Source organism: Patiria miniata, unplaced genomic scaffold (genome assembly GCF_015706575.1).
Source record: "Patiria miniata isolate m_02_andy unplaced genomic scaffold, ASM1570657v1 HiC_scaffold_21, whole genome shotgun sequence".
NCBI lineage: Eukaryota > Metazoa > Echinodermata > Asteroidea > Valvatida > Asterinidae > Patiria > Patiria miniata.
In genome coordinates, this window is record NW_024037060.1 from 2430717 (window position 1) to 2452327 (window position 21611).

The 21611-nt window shown below is 40.0% G+C and overlaps 1 protein-coding gene across 1 annotated transcript in view; it reads left to right on the forward strand.

Moving 5' to 3' along the window:
- The window catches only part of LOC119729753 (unconventional myosin-Va-like), a 69458-nt gene that overhangs the window by 13454 nt on the left and 34393 nt on the right, over positions 1 to 21611 (forward strand). Inside the window, 15 exon segments of the mRNA XM_038202480.1 lie at positions 511 to 736; positions 3407 to 3514; positions 4426 to 4532; positions 5293 to 5424; positions 6149 to 6282; positions 7311 to 7392; positions 8124 to 8264; positions 9165 to 9371; positions 10198 to 10329; positions 11055 to 11152; positions 11285 to 11371; positions 11722 to 11833; positions 13806 to 14017; positions 15300 to 15606; positions 18630 to 18719. Of these exon segments, the coding sequence (XP_038058408.1) occupies positions 511 to 736; positions 3407 to 3514; positions 4426 to 4532; positions 5293 to 5424; positions 6149 to 6282; positions 7311 to 7392; positions 8124 to 8264; positions 9165 to 9371; positions 10198 to 10329; positions 11055 to 11152; positions 11285 to 11371; positions 11722 to 11833; positions 13806 to 14017; positions 15300 to 15606; positions 18630 to 18719 (2175 nt within the window).

Genomic DNA, 21611 nt, shown 5'->3' on the forward strand with positions numbered 1-21611 from the left:
TCGCGTCAAATTCTGTCAAGGAGTTTAATAGTAAAAAAAAGAAAGAACAAACAAAGACATACAAGAGGAAAGAAGTCCGTTAGTTTGTTAAAAACAATGATTGATTTGCCATATTGTGGATCTCCTTTTCTTCCAAGATGTCTGGTCCCACATCGAGTTTGTGGATCCGTAAAAATGCTTAAAATCTGTCAGTATGAGGTTTTTTTGTTAACATGACAACTTTAGCCTTTCATTAGAGGTTAGCCTTTTAGAGGTATTTCAGCTGTACAGCTTTTCTTTACCGACTCGCACAGTCTGCAACATACATTTCCATATCTGGAAAATTGACCTGGTCACTTATACTTAACAAAGTTTGGTCAGTAAATGTAACCACTGGGTTTGGGAAAAATAACCGAGATTTACCATCGTCTTGGTGAGTTTTACTCAAAAAAGTTGGGGAAACAGCTTTGGTGTCCCTCTGTGTTCTGAATCCCTTCTTTAATACATGTACATATATGTGACTTAACCCAGGCTATTGGTAACGCCAAGACAACCCGCAACGACAACAGCAGTCGCTTTGGCAAGTACATCGAGATCAGCTTCAACACCCAGCATCACATCATAGGGGCCAACATGCGCACCTATCTACTGGAGAAATCCCGCGTCGTCTTCCAGGCGGAGGAGGAACGCAACTATCACATCTTCTATCAGCTCTGCGCCTCGTGCAACTTGCCTGAGCTGGCGGCGCTCAAACTAGGTGAGTGTTTGTTGGAGGGTGATTCCATATATTTGGGGCCCAATTTTAGGGGTTATTGTCATCGCCTACGGTGTCATGGCCCGCCCCACATTAATGGAATGAAAAGATCTTTTCCCCAGATTTGTAGTTACAATGTAAGTCATCACTAGTCAATCACAAGCCAATCACAAGTCATCACAAGCCAATCACAAGTCAGTCACAAATCATCACAAGCTAATTACAAGTAATCCTTGTCATGGGAGAAGCTACATGTATTCAAATGAACATACCGGTAAATTGTAGGGTTTTCCCAACTAAAAGAGATTTTATCGTTTGTCTCACTGAGTTTAGTGTATACAAATTTTCACATCCATTTTAGAAACTATTCCGTCCACTTTCAAATTTTTTCCTCTCATTTAAGAAAGGCTAAATGTTCTCTTTTAATCATAGCTTTGATAAAATGTCTGGTAGAACAAAAATTAAAACCTTAGTTTATGATAACGTTTAGGGTTTCTCTGAATATTCTGGAAAGTTTATTTGAAGTGACTTTCTGCAGATAAAGCTAATTTATAAATTCTTGAGCAACACTATGGTACATGTTCAGATTGAAAAGCCGAGTTAAAAAGGCATTTGTATACAAAACGGGAAGTGTGTATGTAATTGTTTTAATAAATCAAAGAAACACGGATATGCCGAAGATGTCATGCAGTGACTAAGGTATCAGAAAAAAATCCCACTCTCCTTATAAACCAATCCACTTCTTGGAACAAAGGCAGCATTGATATTGCAATATCTGCAGGAAATGATCTGGTTTCACTTCCATATTTTTCTGATCGTTATCGGTTTGACTGAGCCACAGTCCACCCTGACTTCCTCTCTGTATTCCCCAATACAGGATGCTCTGTAATGTCAACTGCTTCCTCCAAAGCTACTCACATGAACTCATCAATTTAGCAGTGGGATTGGGTTTGGGGAAATTCTCAGCTGTGTCACTAAGGGATAAGAAACGGGAAGATAGGTGTATAAAACAAATGTTTTTTTTCTGTTTGCAAATAAATTTGTTTCCTTTTGAGATTATTCTCATTTCTGTTACGACTATTGTCATAATCATCTTGTGCATACAAACGGTATGTACGTGTCATGTAACTGTATTTAACGTCAGTTGAAATTTGCTAAACAATATTTTGTGAAAACATTTTTTATTTTTTATATTTTTCTTGAGAATGCGCAAATACATACATATTTATCATTTCAAAGCCCTATGTAATAGGTAAAATTGAAAAAGTTTCTGAACAATTGAAAAAAATTGGAAAAAAATTTACTGCAACTTTTCAGTCTCTTAATGAAACTATGTTTTGTTCCTCTAAGATAAATTTAAGTAAAAACGATGTAAAATGAATTGCATTATCGATTTTGTTTTTTTACTTCAAAACGTACAAACTTTTGAAGCATACGTTTTTGACAGCAAAAATTCATTGTCCTGATTCAAAGGCCACCTTTGTTACAGTTTTAAACACTTTGCGGTGGTGTTTAAACAGCGGTTTAAAAACCCACCCATGTGACAGGCTCTCGACTTATAGGAATAGGTAAACTGTCTCAAGTGTTTATGAATGACAGTTTAAAATAAGGACTTTTAATTTTGTCAATTTCTTACTGTATGTGTATTTGCGTAAGGCTGTTGCCTTGCACACTTGATAACTCCGTTTCTAGTTCATATATATTATTAAATCATACACAACACTCAAACTCTCAGCTGATAAGCCACAGTAAAATTTTGTATTTTATTATTCATGAAATATTCATATCACCCCTTCTTGAATTAGAAAGCTACCTTGTCAAGGAACTACGCAAATAAGCACAACAATTCCCTCCTTCCCCTACCCCTCCCCCTCCCCTTCCTTAATGATTCATTCTGGACATGTGAAACTGGCAAAGTCAGACAAGTCTCATAAGAAATGGATTTCCCTCCATTTATTTTCCCCTATCGTAAAAACAAAATGAGTTAACTGGAAGCAAAATGTCAAAGGGCGAACATGATTCTTTTTTTAGCTGTGCACGTGGGCTGTAGACATTTCCTTTGACACATGCAGCGTCTAGATTTGGCATTATTTATGGTGCAGGGTATACATGTATGTTGACGGGGAACTTGAGCAGACGACGGTTCTTCGTATGACGTTGGAATCTGGTGTGACGTGGGAAACTTGTCTAAAAGTCGCAGTTGTTGAACTGTAAAACCAGACAGGCCAAGATCTAAATAACTCTATAACTCTATAAACCAAAAAAGAATTGCTTGTGTTTGTTGGGTTTTTTTTTCATGGGGTGGGGTTTATATTTGTATTTTTTTGTCTTCTTTATTTTGGGGAGAAAATGTTCAGCTCTTGTAGATTCTTCTTCCTCAACAGGGGCAAGTTGTAACCCCTGTGTTTGTCAAAGAACTTGCCCCAAAAGTTCAAAGAACATTTAAATTTAGTGATGTTTGCTTTCATAAAATCTTGAAAAACTAAAAAAAAAGAAAATTAATGTCAAAAATTGTTGTAACACCAAAAATCAATTTGAAACAAATATAAGTCAGTTAATATTGGAAAGTAAGCGTTCCCCGAAACATCTCCTGCAATGTTTATGAAATGCAGCACAAATAGACTTGTACATTACTCGTTTTCAAATTCAAATGATGACTTTTTGTCATCCCAGGTCACCCGGATGAGTTTTTCTACACCAATCAGGGAGAGAGCCCAACTGTAGACACCATTGACGACGTAGCAACGTTTGAAGAAACAAGAGATGCCCTGGCTTTACTAGGTAAAAAGAAAAAAACTAGGTCAAAAGAAAAATATTAGGTAAAAGGAAACATTACCAGGGTAAAAGAAGAAAAAGTTCTCAATGCAAAGAGACTCTTTATTGTACATACGTACATGTATGTGTAACTGCGGCGCGGAACATTTCTGATGGACACAGATTTTTGGACGGCGTATTTTCAAAGTTTCCCCATAGGCTAGTTTCATCTCTGCAAATGGCATCAGGCCTTATTTACATGTAAAGTGATCTAAAAGATTAGGGTTAAGGTCTTTTAAAAATAACTGATCGTTTTCTAATAAAAGTCTCATCAAGGGACACTCTTACAAATAGTTGAACGAAAAACACACACAAAAATAGCCACTGTAACCTGTACTGCTGCGCACGCTATAATATTGAAATGAACTGACAAAGGTTCTGTGCCAGAGTTATTGCAATCAAGAAAAACCATTGATTCTCCACATCATTTACTTCCCAGGCATGCCGGTATGTGACATGATACACCAAAGCTTATCTGGGAAACAGTACAAATGTACAGTTAACATGATATATATTCCATTCCAGTGAAAGTTCTATTGATTTTTGTAGTCATTAGTTTTGCTGCCATATTGATTGTGACACAGTGACCACAGACAAATTCCGACGGAATTTCAAATAAATGTTATCATTCTGCCCCTGAAAAAAAAAAAAAAAACGATTGTGAAAAATTGTTCAAACCTTTAAATGCATTTTTCTTTTCAGAGCAGTTAAGTCAAACTTAACAAATTGTTAATTTTCAATTTTTTTTTTTTAAACTTGAACAGCTGTCAATTAAGTTTTAATCCATAGGTATGCCAAAAGTATGTACATTTTAAACATTGATGATCTAACACCCTAGTATTCTGGTTAGAGTTTATTTTATCCATTCCTTTTTTCAGGTTTTGAAGAAGAGCACATGCAGCAAATGTTCCGGATTATCGCCGCCGTGTTGCACTTTGGGAATGTGGACATCAGACCCGGCGACCATGAGAGCAGTAAAATTGAGGTAGGATGTCAGCCTAATAATAATAATTCTCCTCAGTTTATAATATCTGAATTTTGGTGAATACTGACATGATCGCAGGTTTTTGTTTAAGACTTCTTTTCTGAACTAGCTACCACATATCGTCGTGTCCGTGCAACAAGGTCGTATCTCCTAAAATGGGCCGTATGTTCAGCGCGAGTTTCAGAATTTCAAAAGGTCATATCTCACTTTAAACAACCCGGATGTACACACAACGTCGATGGACGTTGAGATACAACCTTGTTGCACGGAGCGCATTCGCGCGAGACACGACTTTGTCGCAGAATGGAGTTACGACCTTGTTGCACTGACGCGACGATATTAACTATGTTTAAAGGCACGTTGGAACAGCGAGTTGTAATTTCCTAGACACGGAGCTACCAATTTAATGAGAAAGTGAAGATAGTACTTGTACCAAAATCCCTGTGAAATTATTCCAACCAAAATGGTATCACTTGCAAGAAAACAATCATTGAATGTGGCTTTAAAAAGTGTGCCCGTGGGCACACATTTTTGTTAGCAAGGGAATCCGCCCAAAACTGTTGGCATTTGTTTTCTCAAAATATACAGTAGTCCACTGTGCTGAAACTTCCACAGGTTATGCACCTTATAATTTTAAGCAATTTTGTTGCTTTCAAAAAACAAATGTACAAACAAGCAGCAATTGATCCTATGTGCCTTTTAGCTGAATACATGAAAGGTGTCCAAACGTTTTATTGGTTGTTTGTTTTTCCCCATGCAGAAGAACAATGAGAACCTTACGGCGCTGTGTGAGCTGTTGGGAATCGAGGAGGTGCAGATGAAGAAGTGGCTATGCAATCGTAAGATCGTCACGGTCCGGGAAATCCTGACTAAACCGCTCACCAGAACCCAGGTACTGTAGTCACTGGATAGTCAAACTGCTGGGGGTCAGTCTTGAAATCTACATAGGAACAGAAGAAATGAGATATTCTGCACAATTTAATAGGATAAGAATCTCATTCAAATCCTAACCCAAACCTTAAACCGAACTCTAACCCTAACCTGAACCCTTACCCTAACCCTAACTGAACTGCTGAGAGCAAAAGACACAAATAATCTTTGGGAAATTTCAAAGCCATTTTTGAAGACAGAGTAACAGTTTTCTAAATCCACATAATTAAGGAAACCTGCGTGGCTATCTTGAAAGATGTTTTGCATTTTTATTCTATTTTGAAAATGGAAGTTAAGCTCAAAGAGTTGCCGACTGTTAGAAAGTCATTTAGGGCCGTTTCAATTCATATTGGGGACGAGTTCTAGACAAGTTGCGGGGAGAATCGTTCACTTTGTTCGGAAGAAGCTCTGCACTTGTTCCGGGACATGTTCTGGGGAAATTTCATAAGCAAATGCTTGACTCACCAATACTGATAACTTCATTGCGGGAAGATTGCGGGGAAGTTGTCCAGAAACCTGCAACTTATACCGGATACGATGTCCGCAACTTGTCAGAAACTCGTCCCGGATATAGAATTGAGACAGGCCCTTAGAAAGAATCACATTTCCTTTTACCCCTTGAAGTTGTAAACATGCATGTTTGTACCCATCTTAACCCGTCTCCATATTCTCCTCCTGTCTTGTAGGCTGTGTTCTCCCGAGATGCTCTAGCCAAGAGGATCTACTCCGAACTCTTCTCCTGGATCGTATCTCAGATCAACAAGACCATTCAGGTCACTAGTAAAGCTAAGAGCTTCATTGGCGTGCTGGATATCTATGGGTGAGGAATTGAAAAAGGAAAAACAACGCTCTGCTTACCAAGCTAAGACTTGTTTGGATCAGTCTAGGCGTGATTTAGCCACTTCCTGATGGGATGATTTTTGGCCAAAAACACCATTTTTGAAAAAGACAAGATATATTGGCCAAATTTGAAAATTAAGTCAAACACTACAAATACTGACTCTTGAGAGTCATTTGTGCAATATTTGAATGATACTTCTCACCGTGACTTCATATTTTGCAACACTCCGAGGCACCACCACAAAGTGATATTAGCTACGACGACAGGCCGTATACAGTGGCCAAGTTCAAGTTCAGATCACGGTGTGTGCCAAACCAATGGGAACCACTGGTGTGTATACACATCCACCGCCGGAGTCTCGGGGAAAGCTAGACAATTTAACCCGTTGCCCATCCCTGCGAATATACATCGCCAGATACACATTCTCCGTCATTACCTGGTTAATGATTGTGCTTAGTAGAATTTTTCAATTTTGTAACATATCATTACCTATGCTGATGTAAAAGTTCATGGAATACGGCACCTGCTTCTGTACCAGATTTAATTGTGCAAGCCACCTGTATTATACATAATTTTACATCCTGAAAACATTGAATCAAACAACAAATAGGCAAAAGCTTGAGCAGAGAAACCTCCCACATATAAAAAAGTTCAGGGTCGGAGAGAAAAGATATGAATCACGAATCTGTCAAATTAATAAGCATTTGCCAAGTACGACTTTGAGAAAAAAAGTTAGTCCTCAAACTGCTCTACAAATCGGCTAATCCTGTGGGTAATCCAATGACAGGTTGTTAGCTCAGTCACTTTCCCTCCACCTGTTGCATCTTTCCTGTACTTCTTGGTCCACTTTTGCGTGTTCCAAGGTAGAGACATCAAATCCATTGACATTTAGCTTCTAAGAAAAATTATAAAACTGGCCTTGGTTGCCAAATTGGATACACTCATGAGTAATTACGTAGGGATGATTTACAAAATTGACTATTTTTTCTTTGACTTTTTTTTTACAGGTTTGAGATGTTTCAGATCAACAGCTTTGAGCAGTTCTGTATCAACTATGCAAACGAGAAACTCCAGCAACAATTCACACAGGTAAAAACGCTTGCCCCACCCCCCCCCCCTCCCCCCCCCCAAAAAAAAAAACTCTTGAAAAAGGTGCAGTTGAGCCACAAAATTGAATTGCAATGTTTTCCCAAAACCTCTGGTTTTAACTCTCTACTAGGAAACAAATGACATGTTTTCCGTTAGGTATGTTGGAATTTACTCAAGTTTTATCAATTTTGCTTGGTTTGGATTCTCAGGGGAAAAAGTGTTACACTGTAAAAGCATGTAAAAACTTGTTCTTCAGTGCAATTGATTAATATCCTCTTGACCAATGAAATAAAAACCACAAACATAATCACAAATTTGAAGCTTTGGTTTGGAGTATCATCTTGATGTAAACAGCAACGGCAATAAAATGTTCAATTCAAAAAGTATAAATAAACTTGACTTTTCTGTTAAAAAGTTACATGAATTGCTTTTATTTCAAAAATGATCTTTTGGGTACAGGTCATTCAAGGAAGTCCTCTCGCAATTCCCTGATTTCAGGGTTTTGTTTTTCTCAATATGTCAACAACATATTGGCATCACACGTGTGTGTACTTTTCCTTTATACCTGAAATTTCAGGTAAAAATGTTGGGAGTTAAATCACATCCTGATCATTGTATGACGTTTTCAAGTATGACACTGTCTGAAGTGAAGGGAGCCCTCTGTTGGTCAATCAGTGAGCAGTTACCAACAGTTCTTGCATTTCTTCATTTCTGTGTTTGTCTCCTCGCAGCACGTCTTCAAGTTGGAGCAAGAGGAATACGTCCGGGAGCAGATCGAGTGGTCTTTCATTGATTTCTATGACAACCAGCCGTGTATTGATCTCATCGAGAACAAACTGGGTATTCTGGACTTGCTGGATGAAGAATGCATGGTGAGTAGAATTGGATATTGGATAAACAAGACGAAGCAAGCCTGGTAGAGCGAGTCCCAGAGCGCACAATGATTCGATTCAATTTATTCAGAAGGGCTAAAAAAGTCATAAAGTAAAAAACGTAAAGTCTGTCGTGAGCCAATGTGACCCATCAGGCCGGTGTTAATTTCCGGTTTCAGTGGCATGAAACGACTGAGAATATTTCTATTCCCCCTGGATGGGATGCTAGTCCATCGCAGTTTACTCCCCAGCTAATGCCAGTACCCATTTATACTCCTGGGTGGAGAGAGGCAAGTGGGGGTGAAGTGGCTTGCCCAAGGACACAACATATGATCAGCAGCTGGATTCGAACCCCTGACCCTCTGATCATGAGTCACAAACCCTAACCACTTGGCCACACTCCCCTATTCGTAAAATCAGCTGTATTGCTGATGAAAATGAAAAATCTGCTTTCGCCATTCGCATCTATAGAGATTTGACTATAGACCTTTATCATGCTGCCGCCATTTCAGTCATTTTCCCTGTATCCAATAACAGTACTGAATGATAATGTTTTTTGTGCAAAAAGGAACCAGACTATTTTTCCTTCCAGCCTCACATTGGTTACGTTGATTTGTATGGGAAAAAAATCAAGATGGCCGCAACATGATAATGGTCTATTGCCTACACATGTATCATGCAAATACTTGAAACAAGCAGTGCCTAATAAACATGTGTGGTTCAGATTGCCCTGGAAACAGGCGACAGGCAGCGAAATCGCCTTCCCCGCGAAGCAGGCAAGGTGAAGCCTCATCTAGAATATGCCAGACATTGTAGATGTGTACATGTATTATACATGGATGTACAGACTGAGGACAGCATTCTTTTCAATAAGTCATTTTGTGAATCTGTTGAATGCAGTTGCCCAAAGGGTCGGATGAGAACTGGTGTCAAAAGCTGTACAAGAGCCACAACAACAGCAAGCATTTTTCCAAGCCCCGCATGTCGCAGTCGGCGTTCGTCATCCACCACTTCGCCGACAAGGTGGAGTACCAGTCGGACGGCTGCGTGGAGAAGAATCGAGACAACGTCAACGAAGAACACATCAACATACTGAGGGGCAGCCAGGTAGGTTGATAATTCCTACCAATAGGGGGTGTTGTTTAATTACATTTGAAGATGCTGAGGGGAGTGTCTTATTTTTTGGGAGGAGGGGTGTTCTAAACCTCATCTGTCTTCAGTTTCAAGATATTTTCAGGCCCCTGGGTTTGGTAACTACAGCTCAGTACAGGTCCTATTCAGATTCAGAAATCAGATCCTCTAATATGATGCCAAAGTTAGGTGGATTTCTTTGGAGTTGAGACATCAAAGACATTCTGAATTATTGTGAAGCAACAAATGATACCAGGGATGCAGTTGATTCCATCACAATTTCATCACAAGTCCATCACAAGTCCAGTCACAAGAAACAGTGGATGAACACTTGTGAGTTGAATTGGGACTGGAGGACTTGTGATGGACTTGCAGGGACTTCACGGGACTTGTGATTGACTCGACTGCACCCCTGAATGATGCTGTAGCCAGAGTCTAAGCTGAGAATTGAAACCTCAAGACTCAATTCAAACTAGATCTGTTCCTTTTTTATCCTGTTACTTTGTTCTGTTGGGTTTTAAAAACTGTCACGAAAGCTCAGGCACTTTACCTGTATTTACCAAATATGTTGTCATTACAAATGAAATTGTTTTCGTCTTTCTTTCAAGGTTACTTGTGGGAATTTCGAATGTCAATGCAGGTGTAGATTACAAAATCTTGGATCTTTATTAGGATAACAATCTGTGGGTAGAATTTAGGTTGTTTTAGTCAAAAAATATTTCTTGGTTTGTGGAGTGTCTCCACCTACCGGTAGAAAGTTAATGTTTTATAAAAATTGTTCTCACTTCTTATGCAAATTTAGTTTGAGTTTGTGGCAGACCTCTTCCGCGAGAAGAAAATGGCTCATGAAATACAGAGAAAGACTGTGGTGAAGTCCGGCAGCGGTCCCGCTGTCAAGGGCCAGAAATCCTTCAAGTCGTCCGTCGGTAGCCAGGTGAGATTACTCTCATTGTCTCCGCGCATGACCAGTAGCTGGCGCTTTGGCAACACTCGTGAGAGCTCAAGTGGGAGACCACACACCGTGTACGCGTACTGGTTTGTGCGCACAGAGCGCGAAGTATGCAATTTAATTCCGAATGTGCACAATCACATAGTGTCTTTGAGCTAGCGTCAGTCCCAATCAGCAGTGTGTTAAAATGTACATGTGCTGTACATTGTCCTAATTTCAGAGTGTTTACTCCATCGGTTGACTTTCATATCCTTACACTTTTCTCTGTGTTTCAAGAAGGGATTCTTGAGGCACATTATCTGCAAGTCTCATAAGTTCACGCATTTACACCCAGCAGACCATGATGAAGGATTAAAATTGTCGCTTGACAACCTTAATACATGAGCGACCTTCACATTACAGTTATGCGGTATTAACCCATGAGTCATGTTACTGCCCAAAACCACCCTGCCAAGCGCTCCGAAAACGCCCTGCCCAGTGCATCGAAACTGCCCTGCCTAGCTCATCAGAACCCCCCTGCTTAGCGCATCAAAACCGCCTAAGCACTCCATGGCTTTATGGATTCAGTCAGCGAATAAACACAATGTTATACAATGTAGTACACGTGCTATATAAGTTAATTGTATTTTCCTGAAATTATAATCAATCTGGATTGAGTGTGTGATACAAGTTTGTCTGTTGCCTGACCCATTGTTCTTGGTGTTTTGCAGTTCCGGGAGTCGCTCAAATATCTCATGCTGAAACTGAACTCGACCACTCCCCACTACGTCCGCTGCATCAAACCCAACGACACCAAGACAGCATTCGAGTAAGTTGAACAAAAGTTTTGAGAAAGGAAATTTTATATTTTCCATTTTGAAACAAAAACAAAAAAAACTGTGTAAACCTTTGTATCTCTTCAGCTGTAACAATACATTTTCCCCCTGTTTCTTACTTGCAGGTTTGAACCCAAGAGGGCAGTAGAGCAGTTGAGAGCTTGTGGTGTTCTGGAGACCATTAGAATCAGTGCAGCCGGCTACCCATCACGGTAAGGGCTCATTACTGGTCCAAAATTTGTTCCAAAAATTTAAACTGGTGTATATTTTTTGAAAATCAGAAAAGTCTTCCCTAGGCAAAGTTTATTTTGTGTGTTATTGGTCAATTAAACAACTGAAAACGTTGAGTATTAAAACAAAGTAAATTGTACAAAAGGCGGACAGACAAACATGAAAAAAACGTACAAAATCAAATTATTTTCCTACCTTCCTACCTGGTTAGGGAGTTAGGGAGTTACCGTAAACATACATGGTTTTTCTCGGCCTAAACAGTATAGGAAGCTTTTTAAAAAGCACTGCATGAACAGCATATTATCTTTATTACTTTTCTCTTTTCACCCAGGTGGACCTATGCCGAGTTCTTCACTCGCTACAGGGCGTTGATGAAACCCAAAGAAGCCAACCGGAAAGATGTGCGGGGAACCTGTGAGAAGACGCTACAGAGATTGATACCTGTAAGTAATGGTTCTCTGCAGATGGTTACCAGTTTCAGAGTGTGGGTAATCAAAGTTTTGCCTTTGGCCATTTTGTCATTGCAAAAGCCGTATGCATAACTTCAGACTGCTTTGTCCAAAGAACTATTACAAGGAAACCATGCCAACATAAGTTGGCCCCACAGAATACGCTGAGAAGGCTTACTTCCTCGACAACGGTTCACACGCATTCTATAACGACAAATTCCATGTAGATGTACGTTTAGCACACTTGATCACGGACCACAATTTTATATTCCATTTTTATAGAACAGTTTCACAAATTTGTACAAAATGGTTCACTGCCTTTCATCAGATTGTCACAACATCAGTTACAACCACAGTGGTGCTTATTTTTGGCTTATTCACTGGGCCGTTGCAGTGCATGCGAACCGGTAATCGTGGTTGTGCCGAGATGACCTTTGAGTGACGTCATGACTACTCCAGAAAATAAGTTGAAGATGCCAAACCATGTTTGAAGTTTATACCAGTCCTTAAGAATGTCTACGCCCTAAGTGATATTAAAGTCCACAGCAGATATTGTGGTTCAGTTAATCTCTTGAAACACTTTAAATTGTGCTAAAATTTCTGATGATTGTTGACACGGAAGCAAGCTATCCAGACTTTCAAAACCTTTTTTTTTTTTGGCAATAATTCGTAAATTCCAAAATGTCCTCTCACAATTAGCAACAGTTACCGTCCTGTTGCAGTTTAAAATAGGCGACTGTTCTAATTTTAGTCAACATTTTTTAACTGATCCTCGGTCGCTGTCCATCATCATCATTCCGTCAACACCTACCACTCCCTTGTCAAATTATTATCGTTACTAACCATGAAAACAATTTTTTTTTACAGAGTTTGTGGTTTTTGTAATCTGCAGCCTTCTGTCAGAGCAGGCATTAGGTCTGTGTGATACCGAACGAACTTTCTTTCTAAAATTATCGCTGCCTCGCTCGTGGAAAGCCTGACCCGAGATAAACTTAATCCTTGTTTTCCTTTGTGGCCAGAAATATATCAGTGTTAATTAGAAGGATATGTGGGCTTAGCGTTTTGCTTAGTGCATTTTCTGAAGCGCTAGTTCTTGAATGGGTTTTTTGGTGTGTTTTGTGTTGAAAGTGTTTTTATATTGAATTTGGTCGAGTAAAGAACATTTTTCTTGCACAGTTTTCTGTATGTGTGTTTTACTCTTTCTTAAAAATATTTTTCAACAGAATTTCATTATTTGTCAAAGTAGCATGAGATTTTTTTCCTTCATCTTCCGTAGTCGTTGTATACAAGAGAATATCATAGGATTTATTTCCATTAAAAGATTTGCCATTTTTGCTGGTCCGAGAGGGCCATCCTTGTGTCCTCATTGAACATACATGTATCTCACTGAACTTGACTGCCACTTGTGAAGAGCGCTGGGCAGTGCTATTGTATAGGATTACCCCATAATGCCACCGAATGGTCTAAATCCGGCCCATTGTGAAGACGAGATGCATGAAAGACTCTCAGTGAATAGCCATTCTGAATCAATTGAATAGAAATGTGTGCACTCTGGGACCAGCGTTACTAGGTTTTCCTTATCTTGTTATCGACAGAAGTGCTTTTGGATATTTTCAAAGATCTGATATCCTCATTATGAAAAATCCAGATACATTGCTCCGATTCATTTTGTTTTATTTTAAGAGACACATAATTGAGAATATACAAACATTGCTTCAATTTTTTTTCTGGTTCAAGAGGGTTGGCCAAGTGTCCTTTTTGTACTACTGATCTGACTGACTGACTGACTGACTCCCCGTCATGTGACTTAGATTGTCTATAGACTGGTGATGAGTGTCGGGCAGTGCTTTCATATAGGATCACCTTTAATGCCAAAGTGAACCCACTCTGTAAAGTTTTTACAGGCAAACTTTAATTGTGAAATGCCTTGACTCTTACAATCTCATTTTAACACTATCCTTGCCAGGCCCCTGACAAATACCAGTTTGGCAAGACCAAGATCTTCTTCCGAGCGGGCCAGGTGGCCTACATGGAGAAGCTACGGGCAGACAAGCTGAGAGCAGCCTGCGTCTTGATGCAGAAGACAGTGCGTGGCTGGGTGCAGAAGAAGAAGTACACGCGGCTACGATTGTCCACCATCATCATGCAGAGGATGGTACGAGGATTCCTGGCAAGGAGGTGAGTTGGAGGACGGCAAATTTATGATTATTTTTTCAGTCGATTGCTCGATCCCTTAAAATGTTCAATGAACCGAATTGCTGATTTTTTTTTACAGTGCAATGGCTGGTCCAGATTCTGTATCCGAATGAGAGATTTTAAGGTTTGGTTCAGATTAGCGAATTTGTCCCTGTAAAACCTAAACCATCCCAGTGTCTGTTAACTCCCTTGACCGCCACAAAATACACAAGTATGCTATGGGTTCATGGATTCTTCAGTGTATAAATACAGTGTTAACACAGTATAGTATAGGTGCTGATGGGTTAAATTGGTACCCAAAGCCTAGAAACTGAGGGTGGTAGTCCAGGCTGATGCTATAGCGCCCTCATGTGATGATAACTATGAGTTTCCAGCCACTCACGAAGTTAGGAAAAACCTTGTAAATTATTTTCCATTTTTCCAGTCAGGGAAAACTTAGGAAATTTGGAGGGGAGGGGAACAACAATTAGGAAACTCAGGGAATTAGACAAAAAACGGAAATAATTTAAAATTATCATATGCACAGGCTACCACTCTGTTGCATATGGTGAGGAAAGGATGGCTGTAAGGGGAAAACGTAGTGGGGAAAACATAAGGGAACATTTCTCATGGAAATATCAAGGGAAAACTCAGGGATCTTCTTGGGCATCTCTGGTATAGCATATTTGTTTATTTTAATTTTGTTGGGAGATTTTTTGCCTCGTCAGTTTTTTGCCGTGTCAGATTTTGGCCTTGACCGTTGGATCTGTACGAGATGGAACTTTTTAATTTTCTTTGTAATAGAGCCTTCCCACGTCACAACACCTGTTTGGAATTATTTCACTCGGAGCGCAACTTTTGTGATGAATTTCATCGCTACCTGAATGACGTCACTTACACAGCTTCCTATCCACATGACCTTTTATTTCATCTGGGGCTGCCATTTCCAACCATATTCTGGCATTAAGCCAATTTGCAAATTAGTCACCGGTATAGACTTTTTCCCTATCGGCACAGAATACTGGACACTTTCCTGTTACAATCATCACGCCCTACAAAAAGGCGAATTACCGTACAACTGAGTGGAGCTCACTAGAGCTCCACGTTGAGCCTGGGTGTTCAGTCACGAATGCTTTTGGACTGTTTTACGTCTTCTTTTTCTATCGTCCTCTCGTGGAGTGTTGACAGCGATTTTAATCGTACAATGTTCGGAAGGATAGTACTTCCGTTTTGTAAAGATGGAGGATATAGATGAACAGTCGTCTTTCTTGGCTCAAATTGACAGGCTGACCAGGCACATGCGCCGCACCAACGCCGCCACCTATCTGCAGAAGCGATGGCGGGGTTACAGCCAGCGACAGAAGTACCTGCACGTCCGGCACGCCATCGTCACCATCCAGGCGTTCAGCCGAGGGATGTACGGGCGGCGGTACTACACCAAGGTCCTGCGCAGGGCCCGGGCTACCACCATGCAGAAGACGGTGCGTGGGTGGCTGGCTAGGAGACGGTACCAGAAAGCACGGAAGGCGATCATCCTGCTCCAGTGCTGCACTCGGAGGATGTACGCCAAGAGGGAACTCAAGAAACTCAAGGTGAGAAGGGAAAGGTTTAAAACAATAAAATGATGTATGAAATTATAAAATTATGGCGGGTAGATTTGCTAAGAGTATAACATTGAGAATTATACTGTGTTGTTTGCCTCTCTTTTAAATTTTGACAACAAATAAATCTTGACCTTTTATCAGACCTAGTTGACCTGCAGGTACACTTGACTCAACCCAACATGTAGGTCAAACTTAGCATTACCTTGGGTAGGCCTCAATCTGACGTTAGGTAAGACTTTGCTGGCCTCAGATCAGACTTGACTTTACCTAAGGGCACATTTAGCAAGTCCCTTGATTAAGACCAGACAGGACTTATCATACTTGACCTCAGGTTGTACTGAACTTGACCTAAACGTTTACTGTACAAGTTGACAAAGTTCAAGACTGAACTTGAACAGCATGTTGTTCAAACTCAAGATGGTAACCCATATCACACCTGAAAGTTATTAAATTCTTAAGATTGACATCAATACATTTGTCATGTTAATTGTAACGCCACACACAGCAATCGCCATTTGGTCTTTATGTTCTAACAAATTTGGACGGCAATGCATGCTGGTCTTTTCCCCCATATGTGGGAAAATATAAAGTGAATAATAATAGTCTTTAAATGTCAAGAAAATAAAATGCAGATACAACAAAATATTGGAAACAACCTTTTGTTATAACTTACCCATTATTAACAGTTTTTTTCCCACCATTTATTTATTCTGCACCTCTTACTGATATTTACTTCTTAGACCTTGTGCTAAAATTAACCTGTGAATGATATAAATACATGTATGTACCGGGGTAAAACAAGGTTAGATACTAAGAGAAAAAAATTAGCCTTGAGGTCCCTGGAATGGATCAAGTCGTCACACAGAGATTGAACCCCACACACTTCCCCCTCTCCCTCTTCCCCCCCCCCCCCTTCCTCCCCAAACCCCTACTCTCAGGAAATCCTTGACTTTGCTACCCTCGGCACAGGGTGATGACACTTGCTTCAGTCAGTCCTTGTAGGGAAAATTTGTGAAGAATTTGCCTCAAGGAATGTCATTTAATTACGCGAGTTGCTTCGTCGGGTTTGCTACCGAATTTATGTGCTGGTCCCAGAGGGCCGGCTAAGTGTCCTCACCTGACTGGCTGTCACTTGTGAGCTGGGCAGTGCTGTTGTATAGGATTACCCTGTTACGGCAATGAATGGTCCATATTCAGCCCATTGTGTACTCCACATGCATGAAAAGACTTATGAAAAGCCATTTTGATTCAACTGTATAGAGTACCGAAGTGTGATATCAGCTGCATTTGTTATGGTTCACGCACAGGTTCGCTTGCTGATGTCTTCCCACACTTAAGCTATGCGCTTGAACCAGAACACGTGGCACACTGCGGTACTCTGTAGATTTGTGTGCACTCTGGGACTGTCTTTACTAGGCCTGCCATGTCTTGTTTCTTTGTTCAGGCCTGTTTGATTCTCCCCAAATTAAAACAAAACTTATTGCTAAAAAGAAACTCATTGACATTGAGTCTCCCGTGAGAACTTTCTTGAGATTTGTTGAAATAATCCTTCCAATTTAGCAGCTGAACGGCATGACTTTGCAGAAATTGTTAAGTCTGTGATTCTTGTCATAATTACATACCGTGTCGAGATAAATTCGCTGACAAGCATTTTATATCATTAATCTGAACTTGACTGGTCAAATCAAGTCAGAATTTTTGAATCTTTCAGAAGTTCTCATTTTGTTTTAATGTTATTGCCTCATTCACAATTCATTCCCTGCAACACTCATACATTAAACACATAACATGGCTCCCCCTTCCCCCTCCCCCTTCCCCCTACCCAGGGGAGGGGTGACTCAAGTCCGTCACTCTCTGCATCCATGTTGCTGACTCCTTGCTTGAAGTCCCCTGTTCCTACCTTTCTTCCTTGTCTCCTAGTTTTGATTTCCTCTTCTATAAAAATTTTCAGCGGCTATATTTCAGAATGTCATCGGGCTGTCTGGTTGCTTGTGTAAACCCCTATGTGAGTCCTGCTTGCAGAGCTAGATGCATGAAATGCACCCGGCATGATATGAAATTGTTTTTCTTTTTTTTTGGGGGGGGGGGGATGTTATGTCTTCATAGAGGGCAAACTTTTGGAAAATGATCATTACAGATTTCAATTTTTTTTGGGGGGGGGGGGACTTATATGCTACATGTATGTCTTTATAGAGGGGTAATATTATGATAATGATAATTACAACATTTTAGATGTACTTGGAAAATCTGGAATTTATATAACTCTTTCAACTTTCACCAACTTTTTGATGCATAAATATCATGAACACATTACAATCTATTGGATGATTTAATACAAAAAAGCATGTAAAACGACTTAAGTGTAATAAGTTTAAACTTGTTTATTGTTCACTTTGATGTAACATCAACGGGTGTTTTTTTCTGACTGGAAAGTCCTGAAGAGCAGAAAGTTCTTGTCATAAAATTAACTTCAGTGCATGATTTTAAAAAGATGCATTTTCAATTCATTTGATGCAGTTTTTATAGCATGTGTTTTCAAAAAAAATAATCAGATTTTGCCTCATTGAAATTTGTTTTGCATGCTTGATGTAATTACTGGAAAATTTAAACCAAAAATGCAAAATGTAACTTAATGAAAAGAAGTCCAATGTCGCTGAACAGGTTTGTAGCTTTTTGGATTCGTTATTTGAGCCTATTTTTAGGATCAGAATTATGACGGGACAGTCAGAAGACACACCCACCGTTATGAAAATCCCGCATAATTTGCTTGTGTCAAACATCGCAACTCGCATTTTTTTGTCAAACGTCAATGAAACCAGCTAATGCTTGAGTCAGAATTTTTTCCCAGGGTCTCTGCTTAAACTTTCCTGCATGCCCTGATTCAGTGCTTCCTGTAAAAAAAAAAAAAGGCAAGAGACATTACTTCCCTTCCAGAAAGAAATGGCAGGCAGACTCTATTTTTGACAGATTTGTCTCACTTTTTTTTGCTTTGTTTTTCTGTTGTTTTCCAGATCGAAGCCCGTTCGGTTGAGCATTTGAAGAAACTCCAGAAGGGCATGGAGAATAAGGTTATCTCCTTGCAGCAGAAAGTGAACGAATTGGTAAGTTCTCCCTACTTCGTGTCCAACTTTTTGTTTAAACTTTTTTGTAAGCTGTGCATGATCACTGTGGGGAAAGTTCCCCGTGACAGCATGGCGGTAAGCTAGACTGCCGGTTACCGATAATGGAAAGCCTAAAAGACAGTGGAGTCATGGGCTGACTGGTACTCATCTCCGTAAGACTTTTTCATAACGTTTAACATGAAATGCAAGAAATGTTATTGTTTCTGTGTAAAGCTTTAACGATCATCGACACCTTCATTGAACAGGTAAGTACAGATGTTACTCACTTGTACATTAGAGTACATTATTCTCCCTTAGCTAACCCTGACTGCCCTGAATCCTTCAAAATTCTCTTTGCCAAAGTGGAGGAATTTGTAGGATTGAGGTTACATGGCAAAAGTGTGTTACTGATCTCGTGGGATGCACTTTGTCAAGGTCTTGGGCCGGACCTTGTGTTGTTTTTGCTCAGCCATGCATAAATATAGGCCTGGATTATGCTTGAAATCCTCCGTACTGCTCTAGGATGTCACTGGCCAAGCCTCAACATATTGACAGTCACCGCCGCAGGATTCAGGCAGTGGCCACCCCTCCATGGACCATGTTCAAGAAACAATGGAGGAATTTGCAGGATTGAGGCTATATGCCATTTTTCCATGAGGCCAATTGGAGGATTTTGCACGATTGAGGCTACATCCTAGCAGCAAGGCCTAGGGAGTTAGGGATGGGAGATAAACATCGTAAATAGATAAACTTTGATTTTTGTATTTGTCAGTTTATCTTGCTTGGCATGGGATATCTGTCATTTAGTTGTTGTTTTTTTACTTAAATTGATCAGCCCAATCTGTATGTAAAGATAAAAATATAATAAATTTAGTCAGAAGGAATGCTTTGCATGAAGGTGTGCAAAATTTGCAGATAGCTACAGACAGTTGCGCTGAGCAGAGTTGTTTCGTCCAAGATCAACTTCAATTTTGGATGGTCATCTACTTGTGTAGTCACTGTTTTACCCAAACTCCCTTAATAGAACAGAGTCAAACACAAATGAGACCAAGTAAGCTACTTCAAAACATAGGTGTGTGGTAAGCTACTTCAAAACATAGGTGTGTGGTCAGCTATAACCCTGAATCAAGCTAGCCCTTTAACGATGTGACAAACTCAACACCAGATTCTGAACGATGTCATCTTCATCGTTACTACACCGTATAATTGTTTGGATGAGACATTTTTACATTTTACACTTTGTTGTTAAAACTCTGGGCTAAATTTTAGGATACAGGTTTTCACATAATTTTCTCCCTAATGACCGCTTGTCCATTGCAAAGAGAACACGAGGAGTAGTAAGTTCCGGAATTACCCTGCTCACATCAGAGTCATAATTTGCTTAAAATAATGATGATGCTAATTTCAAACACATGCACAAGCAGGTCTTACTTTTAAAGTTTCGTTAAGATTAGCAGAATTTTTCTGCTATAGTTGCCACAGTCTGTTAGCAAACCATCAAGCGTTGCCGTGAAATTGGCCCCAAGAAAACATAACAGACATAGTGTCTGGAAAGATTCCCCCTGGCTATCATCTTCTTTTATTGACCCATGACTTCACCTTGACTTGTACCTTGCTGGGTGGGCAGTTTGTACAGGGATATCCCAACTATCCTCTGCAACACCACAGGTAAAGCCGTTGACATATTACTTAATTAATCATGACCGCCCAGAAGAAGAGAAACTCTCAACCAAACATGGCCGAAGCATCTGCGAGTTCAGGCTGTCTCAACTGCTGTCGTGAATCAGTAGTCAAGGAACAAACTCAGTGACCAAAACCCCCTGGAAACCGGAAGCTAAACCAATCATCACCAAAGTGTCTTTGAGTCCAGACTTAAAGCAGTTGCTGACCCTCAGTAAAAACTTCCAAACCCTGTAAGACACCCAGGCTGCAATAAATGGCAACCATATTATGCTGGGACTGAGCCTTCCAACCCTCGGGACCTGACCTCCAACCCTCGGGACTTGACCGATCCTGTGCCTTTTTCCCCAGTATCGGTTTCCTCGGTCTGTTTATTGTTACAGGAAGTGACGGAAGTAAGGTTGAACTTTTACCTTCAAACTCAAAAGGTTCTCCACATTCGGACTTAGGCGTCAGTTTGTCTGTGACATTGCAGAGCATGTTTCCTGTTGTGGTTTGACGCTTGGTTACTAATTCCGCAGGTATATTTTAACATTGAGGCCCACTAGGGAAATGTAAAGAGGCTGTTTCCAGAATGATATTGACGCCATTGTTTGACCTTTCAGAATCCTGCCTTCTCATAGTTTCCCAAAGTCAGTTTCGACAGCCGGTATGTAGTTAAACACAATTTAAAATACATAAAAACAAAAAAAGTGTACATGTAGATTAGAAACAGCTTTAATACTGTGTGCATGTTTGTTCTATAAATTTTCTTAACCCTGCAACTTTTTCACCCTTATTTAATTGGAAATATCACATTTTGAAACTACACTCTTTATAGTTACATGTATCTTAAAGGGTTCCATGTAGGTGATGGGTGGTTGTCTTTGAGGCCAGGCTCTGAAACCCCCCCCCCCCCCAACAATAAAACTCCAATAAACAACCTAACCAAAAAAGATTCAAATTAATTGCATACAACAGTGTGGCTCAGACGATCCTTTTCCCTAGGGAGCAGGACAGCCTTTCCATATGCAGATTAAAGGTAAATTTTGATGAACAATTTCCTCTTGTAATTAACTTCAAAACTTTCAGTGACAGATACACGTACTCAAATGTTGATGGCTTCGTTATTTGGGTGCAAGATAGTGCAATTAGTGCAAAAGTCTGGACTTTAAAAAAAAAAAATTGTATTATGTGCCAGAACTTATTTAATTTTCCAGATCTTTTGTTCTT